The sequence below is a fragment of the Sturnira hondurensis genome, unplaced genomic scaffold (genome assembly GCF_014824575.4).
Source record: "Sturnira hondurensis isolate 20B ecotype Veracruz unplaced genomic scaffold, ASM1482457v3 Scaffold0018728, whole genome shotgun sequence".
NCBI lineage: Eukaryota > Metazoa > Chordata > Mammalia > Chiroptera > Phyllostomidae > Sturnira > Sturnira hondurensis.
This window is the reverse complement of record NW_028091359.1, coordinates 14,532,284-14,544,217: the sequence shown is the minus strand read 5'-3', so window position 1 is coordinate 14,544,217 and position 11,934 is coordinate 14,532,284. Positions and strand designations below refer to the sequence as shown.

Sequence of the window (11,934 nt, the reverse complement as noted above, 5' to 3'; positions counted from 1 at the left end):
TTCTCATTCTTCCAATAACTTAGTAAGACATTTATCAATAATATGAACACAATCTACTGAGTATGTGCTAGGCCCTGGATGAAACATTTCCAGTAAATTATTTCTCTTCATTGCACAGCTACTTGGTGTGAAGTGGATAGAAATGTCTCCATACTTACACATGAGGGAGACTCAGGGAAATTTAGTTCCTTCCTGGTGGCATACGGCATGGCTGAATTCATACCTCAAAATGCCTTGTCCCAGAATTCATGCTGTCAGCCCCCAGGTGTTCATACAGGACTTCAAGGACACGGAGTCTGTAGAAGTGTCAGGGCGCTTGTGTCAAGACCCAGGCTCCCTGCAGTGGGGCCATCCAGGGACAGTAATGAACCTGGGAACCTCGCCTAATAGAAGCTCCCCTTTGCTCTCTTAGTAGTTTACAAGAAAACCCACCGCTGTCAACTCATGACTGCTCCCTATCACCCCTCCCCACCCCCGATCTCCAGAATCTAGCATGTACGCCAACTCCAAGAGATTTAGTGTGTACGTCATTTAGGATGTTGAGCAGTTACAGGGCTGGGGCGGCCTCTGTACACCTGCATATGCAACGGCGGAAGCCAGCAGGGTGTCCACGACTGAGCAGGCACACGGTTAGGGAAGTCCTAGTCCTGGTAACTGAACTGCACTTCCAAGAAGCCCGCAGACTTTTCTGGCACCTGGTACAAGGGATCCTCTGGCAAAGGACGGGCCTTCTGTCCTGGTTACTAATGAATGGGAGTAAAAGGAAGTGACCTGGGTCACTGAGTTCTATAGGTGTACTTCGACAGGACAGTGAATAAAACATTGTGGTGGAAATGGCTCCTACACCCTGCCCGAGGCCTCTTGTAGATGCAGAAAGATGTATTCCGGCAGGTGATTTGATTTTCTTCAACAAATTCCTTAGCATAACAATTATAATTTCCTCATAAACGTGTGAATTAATAAAATGTCAGACCTGAGACTGAGCTCATTAAATAAAAATGACTGTGTTGGTGAAAAGCTGTTTTTATTATTATTATTACAAATGTGATTACAGATAAACTGAAACCATTTTTGATACATGACATACATTTCCTATGTGTGCAGCACACACCTACATGTATTCCACATTGAGCAAACCCTTCCTAAAACTAAAAGTTAATACATTAGCTTATTAAGATTCGAATACAGTACCGGTTTCTGGTCACAAGCTCTTTGAACATCTCGTGGCCAGCAGGACATCTGATTCCCTGTCACCGTTTTCCTTGTCTACAGTAGTGATATACAGTTTGTCACAGACTTTTAAAATAAGACTGTTTTGAACACAATTGTGTATGTAGTGTGCTTACATTGCACAATATATATGAAAGTACGCATAAAGAATAGATCATTATACCTTGACTATATTAATAAATGACTCAAAGCAGGCAATACATTTGCTTTTAAATGCCATTTACAACATGAACTCTTGAATGACTTGTGGATTTGAAAATGAAAAATGTTTTCCAGACTCAAAATGTTGATCTCTTAGTGTTATTTAAAAAATTAATTTCCAAGTGGGCAACCAGTACATTAGAAAAAGTTGGATTCAAGAGAAGTGCCATAAAATTGCTTACATCCCACAGTCATTTTGAATTTAATGCCACTTGGATCTTTTTTCAGCACTGCCTACAATCCAAGTTATTAAAGTTTAAAACCATATGAAAGCCTTCATGAAGACCCTGAATTGTATTTCTCATTAAAAGAAAAGAAATGGCTTGGTGAGTCATGGCCCCTGACTTCTGGAGAAGACAAAGCAGGCCACTGCCAGTCATTATGAAAGTGAAAACTCAGCACTTAATGTGAATTTATGAGTTTAGGAGAGGATTTTTATGAACCCCTGTTCCTCCAAGCATCCTGAGGGCAGAGAGAACAGAAGACTTCTGATCTTCTAAACAAGAATCATTATCAAATGGATTTATTAAAGGCCGTGCAGCACAGACGGCAGTCCTGTGTGTGGCTACACTGTCTCCCATAGGAGTCTGAAACGCCTCAAGCTGAGGGCACTTCCAGCTGGTTCAGAGCGTCACAATATGAGGCTTGTAAACCAAGTACAAAACACTAAGAGCAATGAGTGACTCTGATAGGAACAATGTGATTGTGTTCTGTTATTATTTGCTTGTAAAATGCATGTACTTTGTTTTTTCCTTTTCAACACTTTAAAAACTCCACCATTTTCATGTAAAAGAAAACACAGGCTCTTAGCTAATACTTGTGAACAAAGGAAGAGACGAGAAGTGATGGGGGCCACCTCTCCAGTGGCTCTCCATCAGAGAGAATGTTTTATCCTAAAGCTGGTGCATGTAGCTGTAAAGCTCATCTGTTTTCTTAAACACTCATGATTTATGTACACATCGACTTAGAAGCTGGCTCGTCACCCATGCCCTTATCAGTCTATTGAGCACTCACAGGATGCACAGGTCTGTCTCTGAGATGGCGGTGTGGTGCTGAGCTGTCCTTGGACTAGGAGTACACTTTGAGAAAGAAGTATCAGGACTTTTCTGAGAGCAAAGGTCACCAAATGCTGCAGCAAACTCCTGAGAGAAGCCACTAAATCGCCTCTGTAGTTGTTTAAGCAACAGCTCCCTGAAGTCTAGAATTTATGGGAGCAGCCATGTTCTAAAATTCCGCAACTCTTAATATATATCTGCCTGGACTCGAGATAGTCCTCAGATTTTCATATGCCTAATTCAGTTAAATTTTAAAAGTACAAAATGAAAAACTCTAGGATGTATTTCAAATCATCTTAAATAGCAATCCTATGACAACTTATAACCATGGTAATGTCAAACACCAGCCCTGGAATCTACAACTTCACAATACAGTTCTCCCAAAGTACGATCAGAAACTTTGGGCAGGAGCTTCTTCCATAAATTCTTCGAGGACAGTCACCACATTTTTGGCTTCGGGCATCTCCTCGTGCTCTACTTTAACGATCTTCAGAAGGACATCCCCGCTCCCACAGTTCTTTAGGAACATGTAACATTTAAACAAAGCGTAATGGTTCATTTCCGCCTGTCGGATAAATCTCTTCAAGTTATTTGTATCTTGTATGGCCTAGAAAAAAATTACCCAGTTAGATATGTGTTTGGTGAGATGATAATGGAACCTGAAAAAATATTTCCTATCCAGCTCAATACATATGTTGCTGAGATGTTTGCTTTTTATTTTTAATATTTCCCTCATTTTCATCATTCATATGTTGGGCCCTTGGAAGAAGAAAATCTCATATAAAGTAAAAACTTTAAAAATCTCCTAAAGAAGGTGACAACACTCCTCCCCACTAGCAATTCGAGCTCTCAGGCTCTAACCCACTTTTTGGTGCGTGCTTTCCAACTGAGATATGCCACAAATCACAAGGTCGAGATCCCTGAGACAGAAGCAGGCAGCCAATCCAGCTAACTGGAAATGCAATGACATGTCTGCAGAAGCCACCAAAAAGCATAGAGTAAATGCCTCCTGAGGGGTCTAGTTTTGAGAACGTCCTGTTTAAACAATCAACACAGCTATAAAGCAGATTTGTTATTCTGTCACTGATACTAATTAAAATTCAGACAAAAGTTGTATGTGGTGTTTGGTGCACAGACAATTAATTACCTTTAGTTTAAAGTTCTCCAGTACTTGTCGAAAAAGAAAAGGATTACCACCTTCAGAACCATTCAAAAAAGCCTGCATCCAATCCTCACAAAATCGGTTGCTTCCTATAAAATATTTCAGAAATATTAAATAAAAATGAAATCCTATATAGCACAGACATCTTTTTCTATTCATTTTAAACTGAGGTATAATTGACACATTACATGACATTAATTTCAAGTGTACAACATAGGGATTTAGTACTTGTGTACAAATACACACTTACAATGAATTATTTAAGACTTGTGCAGCGGTCCAAGAAAGTAGTGTGCTCACCACCTGGCTGAAAATACCAAAACGGCTGAAGCCCCACGTGCTGCTTCCCAACTGCCTTCCCCTCCTTTCCCATCAGAAAAGATGATCACTCCCACGTATTTCTTTAAACTCTTGCCACATACCTTCTTATCTCTAAGCCCTCCACAGTATTACTTTGCATACGTCAAAACTATGTAGTTTTCTTTAATGGCTGTTTCACTAGTATGTTTGTGAGCCATATGGAGACATGTAGCTCTAGTTCATACATTTTCACTACATATATTGTATTTCACTGCAGGAATACAGCAGTTTATGAGAATATTTTCCAGTTAATGGGAGCGCTTAAGTTGCTTCCAATTCTTTGCTATTCCAAACAAGGCCTTTATGAGCACTTCTGTATTTGTCTCCTTACATAAATATACAAGAGTTCTTCTATATACTTCGGAGTGGAATTGCTAGGCATGATGTGATTTTTCATGTTTTTAGAACCGCTATCGTTTGCAGTGAGTCTGGGGCCGGAAGGATAAGTTTATACCATTTGTTCAGAATACAAAAACGAAGACAGACTCCCAAGAGCCGCAGGACGGCTGCTTCAGAGGCTGTGACTCACCTGCATTGTAGAACTGAGGCTCGGAGCCACTGCAGTCGATGACCACTGACTCACGCTGCTCCTCCGTCATGGCCATGCACAGAGACGTCATGGTGCCTTCGTGAATAAGGCCTTGAAGACTGGCCACACTCAGAAACCTGCCACACACACAGTCCTTTTCCACAAACAGTATATTGCAGGATGAGAGGGAGAAAGCAAATTCATCCTGCACTAGGGAGTTTTAAACATAAATGTCAGGCTTGCTGCATAAAAGTTTCTCTCTTTGCAGAACGATTCTTTACCTGTTAATGTCTCTCTTTGTTTTTTCATCTGATTCTCTAACCTCAACAGGAGTATAACTCAGAGCCTAGGAGAGAAAAATAAAGGCCAATTGATACACGTGTTCCAGGTTTCCCTGCTGAGCACTGAGCAGCTACTTGTAACTAGTCATCACCTTCCCCCAGACCACTCAGGAACTCCCCAGGGCCTTGCTAGCTGCTGCTGGAGAACAGTCTGAACCTCGGGTTTCCCACCTCGTCTCATGGGACCGTCTAGTCTCAGCTGCATCTCCCACAGCAAGTTTTAATGAAAAACCTGGCCATTTATTCAAGCCTTCCCTGAGATCTGGATATTTTAGCAAACTTTAATTTTTTTTACCTCGACATTTTTATATTGTTAAAACACTTTAGATTTTTTCCCTCAAATTATTTTGGAAATTATACCTCTCCCAGATCATTTCAAAAAGTAGTATTTTATCTTATTTAAAGATTTTATTTTGCCCTGGCTGGTATAGCTCAGTGGATCGAGCGCGGGCTGCTAACCAAAGGGTCCCCGGTTCAATTCCCCATCAAGGCACATGCCTGGGTTGCGGGCCAGGTCCCCAGTGGGGGCCACATGAGAGGCAGCCACACATTGATGTTTCTGTCTCTCTTTCTCCCTCCTTTCCCCTCTGTCTAAAAATAAAAATAAATAAAATCTTTTAAAAAAGATTTTATTTTATTTTTAGAGGGGGAGGGAAGGAGAAAGAGAGGGAAAGAAACATTGATGTGCAAGAAATACATCAATTGTTGCCTCTTGCACGACCCCAGCTGGGGACCTGGCCTGCAACCTAGACATGTGCCTTGACTGGGAATCGAACTGGTAACCTTTCCGTTTGCAGGCGGGCACTCAATCCACTAAGCCACACCAGCCAGTGTTAAAAGTAATTATTTTAAAATGTTTTACTCTTTTAGGAAGACTCGCTACTTGCAATTCCCCCTGTAGGAGGGTAACTTTCTATATCTGAGTAAATGGAGTATTTGCAAGCATAGTTTGAATGAATCCCTACTTTTCCTTTAGTAGGGAAAAGTAATGTTAAAGAATACAAATAAGTGTTTAACTAAACCAAACTTTGCTCAAGTGATTCTCAATTAAAGAACTGCTTTTTGTTTGGGCAGTACTTACAGCATGTAGCAAAAAGGTAAGCTTCTCCTGGAAGAGAAGAACCACCCTCTGGATTGGGCACACAACATCCTCAAACCAGTTGCTCAGGTAGGACTTTATGTGATTCTCCAGGCCCTTCTCCTAGATCATGAGAGAATGTCATTCCTTCAATGTAAGCCTTCACCTTAGTGGACTTAACATTTTTCTCATGATACCCCACAGCGAAAAGAGCTGGACAGATACCTCTGTACACAAATATCCTCACCTCAAAAAATAAAGAAGGGATTGTGATATAAAACTAAGAAACGCGCTGTATAAAACGAAAGCCAGAATAGGGATCTGCGCTCTTTCCTCACGGGGAGGAGCACACTACATGCCCATGTCTCTGCAGTGCACTGGGGACACTGCTCAGTGGGGACACTCCTGGTGATCCTCTCTCCCCAGCACCTGCAGTGGCTGAATGACTGAAGGAATGTGGGCAGACAGTTCATTCACATCCAAAATGTGAATAGGGAAGGATACAAGTTAACTCATCCAAACAGTCAAGCCCATTCCAGTTGTCGCCCATGCTGCCACGAGCACCCCTGGCTTCCCCACTCTGCCGCTCTCTGGGGACTCGGTGGAATAGCTCCAGTCTGGGAGAGCAGATCCCCCTTGACTCGGTTCCCTGGCTCGCTCCTGGGCTTTCCTGCAGGATCTTGTAAGTGCATGAGTTATTAATGGGTAGTACGTTTGTAAGAGTTATGACTTTAAAAACTGCTACAAGCTGAATGTATAGTTTTAGAAAGGTATGGATAAGTTAATGGATATGTGTACACCAAACACATGAAAGGTCAATGAGTGAGAAGTGGAGTATCTCTAAAAATCTCTAATGTGGAGTTCAAGGACACTCATACCACTGCATAGCATGTCTCAGTGCCAGAGGTTTGGTGGACCATCAGTTCTGACCATAACATAAACCTTATGTGCCTAGAAGGCAGGAGCAGAGCATCCTCTTCCTCACTGGGCATGCTACCTACCATACAACACTGACTTTAACTGGTTGAACGTCTCACAGATACGAAACATCAGAAGCCGTCTTGTAAATCTAGAGCACTTGCAGGTCTACGTTCCCTACTTCCCTTACTAAGAACCTTTCAACTAGCCCTCAAAGTAGCACGTTTTTAGACTTTAGGGGTTACGGTTCCTACCTGTGTGATCTGACAAGTACAGCAGTTATAGCAGTTAACCATTACAGTCTCAAAAAACTAACAAATCAATCATCTTACCTCACTGCTCATGCTGTTTTTCAGCTCTTGGATGTATTTGTCCAATTCAAGCCTGAAAGTGTGCTCTTAAGGAATAAAGGATGAGTCAAGACAGTGTTTTAGCTCTCAACAAGAAATAGAAAATCTTGCAAATAACACAAACTGTAATTAAAACAAGCCAAGACAAGCTGGTCGTAGGACGGTGTGAAATTCAAGTAAACACACAGGGGTAGGAAAGCTTCTTGGAGTTGGGTAGTAATAACCTTCCACTTGCCTCCCCATAATTTCCTTCCTGATCTCCTCAAAGACCAAAAAAAGGATATAGCTCAAGTCCTTTTTCAGACCCTCCTAAAAAACAGACCACGTACTCAGAAGGGTTCTGTTCAGAGTCCACTGTTGCTGTTTCAGGAAGCACTTTTTCTTGTTGGAAAAGGCAGTAGTAACAACCAACCCGGTAACCTGGAACTCTGGAAAAGAAAAGGTACAATGTATTAGCCCAATAACTCATGCATCTAATTTTGTGGGCTCCCCTGAACCCCCTTCATCTGGCAATACTATGTTGCTAACTAGGTCAGAACTTTCCAGACTTCTCCTTGGTTTACTTGTAACAGCAGAGGAAAATGAATGTATACCCTGATGGGCTTAAGCTAAATTTCTTGGGGCTCACCTGTTCTGTATGAAAAATTCATGCAAATTTCACTCTTGCTCATAACTACATTTATGTTTACATGAATATAAAAACGTGTTATCTCCCTCCCCTAAACTTCACGAATCACTGAAGCTCCAGGCAGGGGTGACAGGCTTATCCTGTGGCCTTATCTTTGACCTGTGGCCTTGTGCTCATGAGGGGAGTTGATGCCAATATCATGGCCTGAATGAACTACAATCAAGGGGTGTGATGGGAAGACGGCTGAATGCAACTGAGGACGCCCATTGGATGTGAACAGCCTTGTGACCTGAACTTCTCTGAGTTTATTTCCTCATCTGAAAATGTGTGCGTATCCGCTCTGTCACCCCTTCAGAAGGGAAATGGCATCAAACTTTGTGAAAGCACTCTACAAACTATGCAGTATATGACTTTAGTTTTGGTAAATAATTCTTTACTTTGAAGTACAAGACTAAATAAGCATACTTAGGAGGCAAAGTCTCTGGCATTCCATGAATTCCACTCCACAAATGTTGATGTGTAGGGCCCAGTGCTCGGGGCGGCAGTAAACAAAGATGAATTTTGTAGGTCTAGTGGGTGCTGATCTTTTGGAGTTTCTCATCACTTCTCATATTTAGCTCAGAAATAAAAACTCAGGACACAGCACATTTTACACTTACCTCAGCTCCACAGATGCAACATTACCCAGTCCTTCAAAGACTGCTCCCTTAGAAAGACGCTTAGCAATGAAACTGCGTAACTCTGGCTCCACTTCCAATGGTAGATTAGTATCAACCAAGGAGAGGCTTTAAAAATGAAAGGCACACACTCCTTACCAGTGGACTCCTGCACTCACACCCCGTAAGTCAGACAGGTTATTACTGAAAGCCAGAGTCCTTTTAAGGACTTGGAAAAAAACCTTCTATCTTACTCCCATTGGTGAGGCTTCTAGGAGTGCATGTCACCAAGTATGAGCTATCTCATCAAACGGTGTAAAATTATACTACCCTTCCAGCTCATTCCCTCTACTCTTATGACTCCATAGGGACCCCCAATCCACTGGCCTTACCATTTTTTCATCATCTCTCAAGTTTCCCATCTCAGTTCTTTCCTCCTTCCCCAGCTTACATTCCGCGGTCAGTCATTATAATCAGATCCCTGCACACATTCTCTCTCTCTCTCTTTTTTAGGGGAAGGGCGGGAGAAAAAGAGGAAAACATCAATGAGATAGAGAAACACTGATTGGCTGCCTTCTGTAAGTACCCAGACCAGGGATCGAACCCACAACTAGGCATGTGCCCTGACTGGGAATTGAACCCACTACCTTTCAGCTTGTGGGAAGATGCCCAGCCAACTGAGCCTTACCAGCCAGGGCCCGGCACACATTCTCGTTCAACCCTTTGTTATATTCACCTCACTATACTTGCTTAGCAAAACTTCAGCCCTAATGAGTCCAGAGCTCTATCTACTCTGCACGTGCATCTATGCAGTGAATCTGGTTGGACAAAAACATTCAGTGTCTAATCTCATTTTAAATTCATGATCATTAGCCTCAAGTGGGCCCAGTTATAATTACATTTCCTGGTTCACTCACTCTCCTACTTTCCTAGGTCACTATTTTACACCTCCTCTTTTTTCCTCTATCCTCCATCTACCTCTTACCCATGCATAAACACTCTAGCTTAGCAACTGTTGATGAACTAGAAGTAAAAATTTTAGTTTGGTTTAGATTAGAATATAAACAGCTTATAATTTGAAAATGCAAGAAGAAAAGGTCTTCTATCACCAAACTTCACAACAGAGAATATGAACCCAATACTTCTCAAGGCCTTTTGTTTTATGTTGTGGATAATTTCAAACATACAAACAGAGAGAATAGTATAATGAACTTGCATATACTCACCACCCAGTTTTAACAATTGTTAGTTCATAGCCAATCTCACATTTTGGATGTGAATGAATTGTCTGTCCACATTCCTTCAGTCATTCAGTCATTTCATCTGTACCCCATGTTGGTCTGTATCCTTCCACCTTCCAGATTTATTCTGAAGCAGGTCCCTGGCACCATATAATTTCAGTCTTATATTTATCAGTAAGTACCTCTACTTTGCATCAAGTGTTAAGGTTCATTCATTCACTTAATAAACATGTATTAAATGTCTACCCTGTGCCAGCCCTGGCTGGTGTAGCTCAGTGGACTGAGTGCCGGCCTGCGAACCAAAGGTACCCAGTTTGATTCCCAGTCAGGGCACATGCCTGGGTTGTGGACCAGGTCCCCAGTGGAGGGCACCTGAGAAGCAACCACACAATGATGTTTCCCTGCTTCTCCTTCTCCTTCCCTTCCCCTTGCTCTAAAAATAAAATCTTTAAAAAAACATAAAAACTTAGAACTGTCTCTGCCTAATTACCCAGGGCATTATCAGTATTTGAATCTATCCTGGCCTTGAATGAATGAGCTAATGAAGACATCAAGATGAAGTTCCTAGGAAATAGGTGGGCTCGATGGCTCGACTCTGGGATAGCTGAGTGAAGAAAGGATACCCACTGACATCTACAGGCCAAAGCACCAAAGCTAAAAGCTCAGGCATGAGTTATGCTCAAGCTGTTTTTACCTGAAATCATCACCAGAGGGAGTTTCTGCATTAGTGCCCCTTGGGCTTCCACCATCACTGTCCCCTCGCTGCGGTGCCAATCTACAACACCACAAAAGCAGTATCAGTTATGGGCTCTAACTCAGACGGAATACAGGGGGCGTCCAGCCAACAGGGTAGGGACTAACAATTAAAATGCTGCAAGGGAGAAGTGCCTATCTTCACGAGAGGGAAAACCCATAATACAAGGGGCTCTGATACAAAGCCCCTTTCTCTCTCTAGCCACATATGGGATGGAGGAAAGGCCATTAAATATCCAGACGAGTCAAAGACGGTTCCTCTAAAAGTCAAAGGCCAAGAGAGCCCCAGGAAAGTCGGCCGGGCAGAAAGAAAACAGGCAGCACGGACGGAGGATAACCAGAGGGTGGGGCCGAGGGGTGAGGAGGCTGTGGGGGAAAGGGGAGGAAGTGGGGAGATTATGACAGGAAGGACTAGGGGTGGAAACTGACATTACTGAACATGCAAGGCACTGGGTTGAACAAAGGATGAGGATGATAAGGGGCTGAGGAAATGATAGGGCTGGTTGGAACGCAGAGGCTTTCGAGCGCTAGGCCTAGAACCCGAACGGGGGCCCGAAAGAAGAGCGCGAAGCGTGCAGGCGCTGCGGGCCCAAGCCCGCGGCTGAGAGAGAAGATGGCGTCCCAGCGGCGCCCAGGCGCCGGGCGGCGGGTGCGTGGCGGGGCCGGGGCGGGGCCACAGTAGCCGCCAGACGCTGAACCTGCTTCCGCGGTAACTGTAGAGACAGTAATGACTGCTGGGCGGCGGCTCGACTCTCCGCTCCTCGGCGGAGCCACCCTCCTCGCTGCTCTCCAGCTCCTTTTCTTCCCCATCCAGTGATTCCTGCAAGGAGGGGAGCATCGCGGCGGCCTCCGGGAGGCCCTGTGTCTCCTGCAAACCGCTCCCCCGCTGCCGTACAGTCCTCTCTGGCCGGTCTCGTCCAGCCCCTGACCCTCGTGCACCTGCGTTCCGCTGGTTTCCCTGGGTTTGGAGGCGAGGAAGCTGACCTGGAACAGCTTTTCTCCCCGCAGCGGCTAGCGGGCTTACTAAATTACCTTTTCGCAACAACGTCTAGCAGTTCTGGTTTAACTCCTTTTTCTCTCCTCTCTCTGCGTCTGAAAGACTTTCAGCTAGGCACATGGAAAAGATAAAGCTGCTCTCCTACCTACTTTCACGCCTGCAAACACAGTCAGTCACATGCACCATTGTGATCAAAGATTTAAAAAAAAAAAATGAAGCCCCTTAAGAAAAAAGTAAAAACGGGAGAATTTTTTAAATGCTTGAAGACCTTTCTAAATGAAATACTTAGAAGCCATACAGGAAAAGGTTAATATGTCTGACTATGTAAAAACTAGGCATTTGTGTGGGGCCCAAAGCCAAAAACTCAGCTAACAAACTAGGGAAAATATTTGCAACCTTTATAAAAGATGAAGGCCTGTCATTTAACAACAAGAA

The 11,934-nt window shown here is 43.4% G+C and overlaps 1 protein-coding gene across 1 annotated transcript; it reads right to left on the bottom strand.

Annotated features, from left to right (window-relative positions):
• Positions 1-1,003: 1,003 nt before the first annotated feature.
• CUNH17orf75 (chromosome unknown C17orf75 homolog) lies at positions 1,004-11,599 on the bottom strand. The gene is made up of 10 exons (XM_037069937.1): positions 11,201-11,599; positions 10,444-10,524; positions 8,512-8,637; positions 7,509-7,652; positions 7,207-7,264; positions 5,960-6,079; positions 4,819-4,883; positions 4,538-4,674; positions 3,634-3,737; positions 1,004-3,093 (listed from the first exon to the last, which is right to left on the bottom strand). Exons 1-10 carry the CDS (start codon positions 11,338-11,340, stop codon positions 2,878-2,880), a joined length of 1,191 nt encoding a protein of 396 aa, XP_036925832.1. The 5' UTR covers positions 11,341-11,599; the 3' UTR covers positions 1,004-2,877.
• Between the last annotated feature and the right edge of the window lie 335 nt (positions 11,600-11,934).

Excerpts from the sequence above, each read along its gene's own strand:
- CUNH17orf75 (XM_037069937.1), bottom strand. The coding sequence starts at position 11,340 with ATGCTCCCCTCCTTGCAGGAATCACTGGATGGGGAAGAAAAGGAGCTG. Across the intron at positions 10,525-11,200 it reads TACAGTTACCGCGGAAGCAG|ATTGGCACCGCAGCGAGGGG; the intron begins GTTCAGCGTCTG and ends GTGGTGTTGTAG. Across the intron at positions 6,080-7,206 it reads AAAACAGCATGAGCAGTGAG|GAGAAGGGCCTGGAGAATCA; the intron begins GTAAGATGATTG and ends CTCATGATCTAG.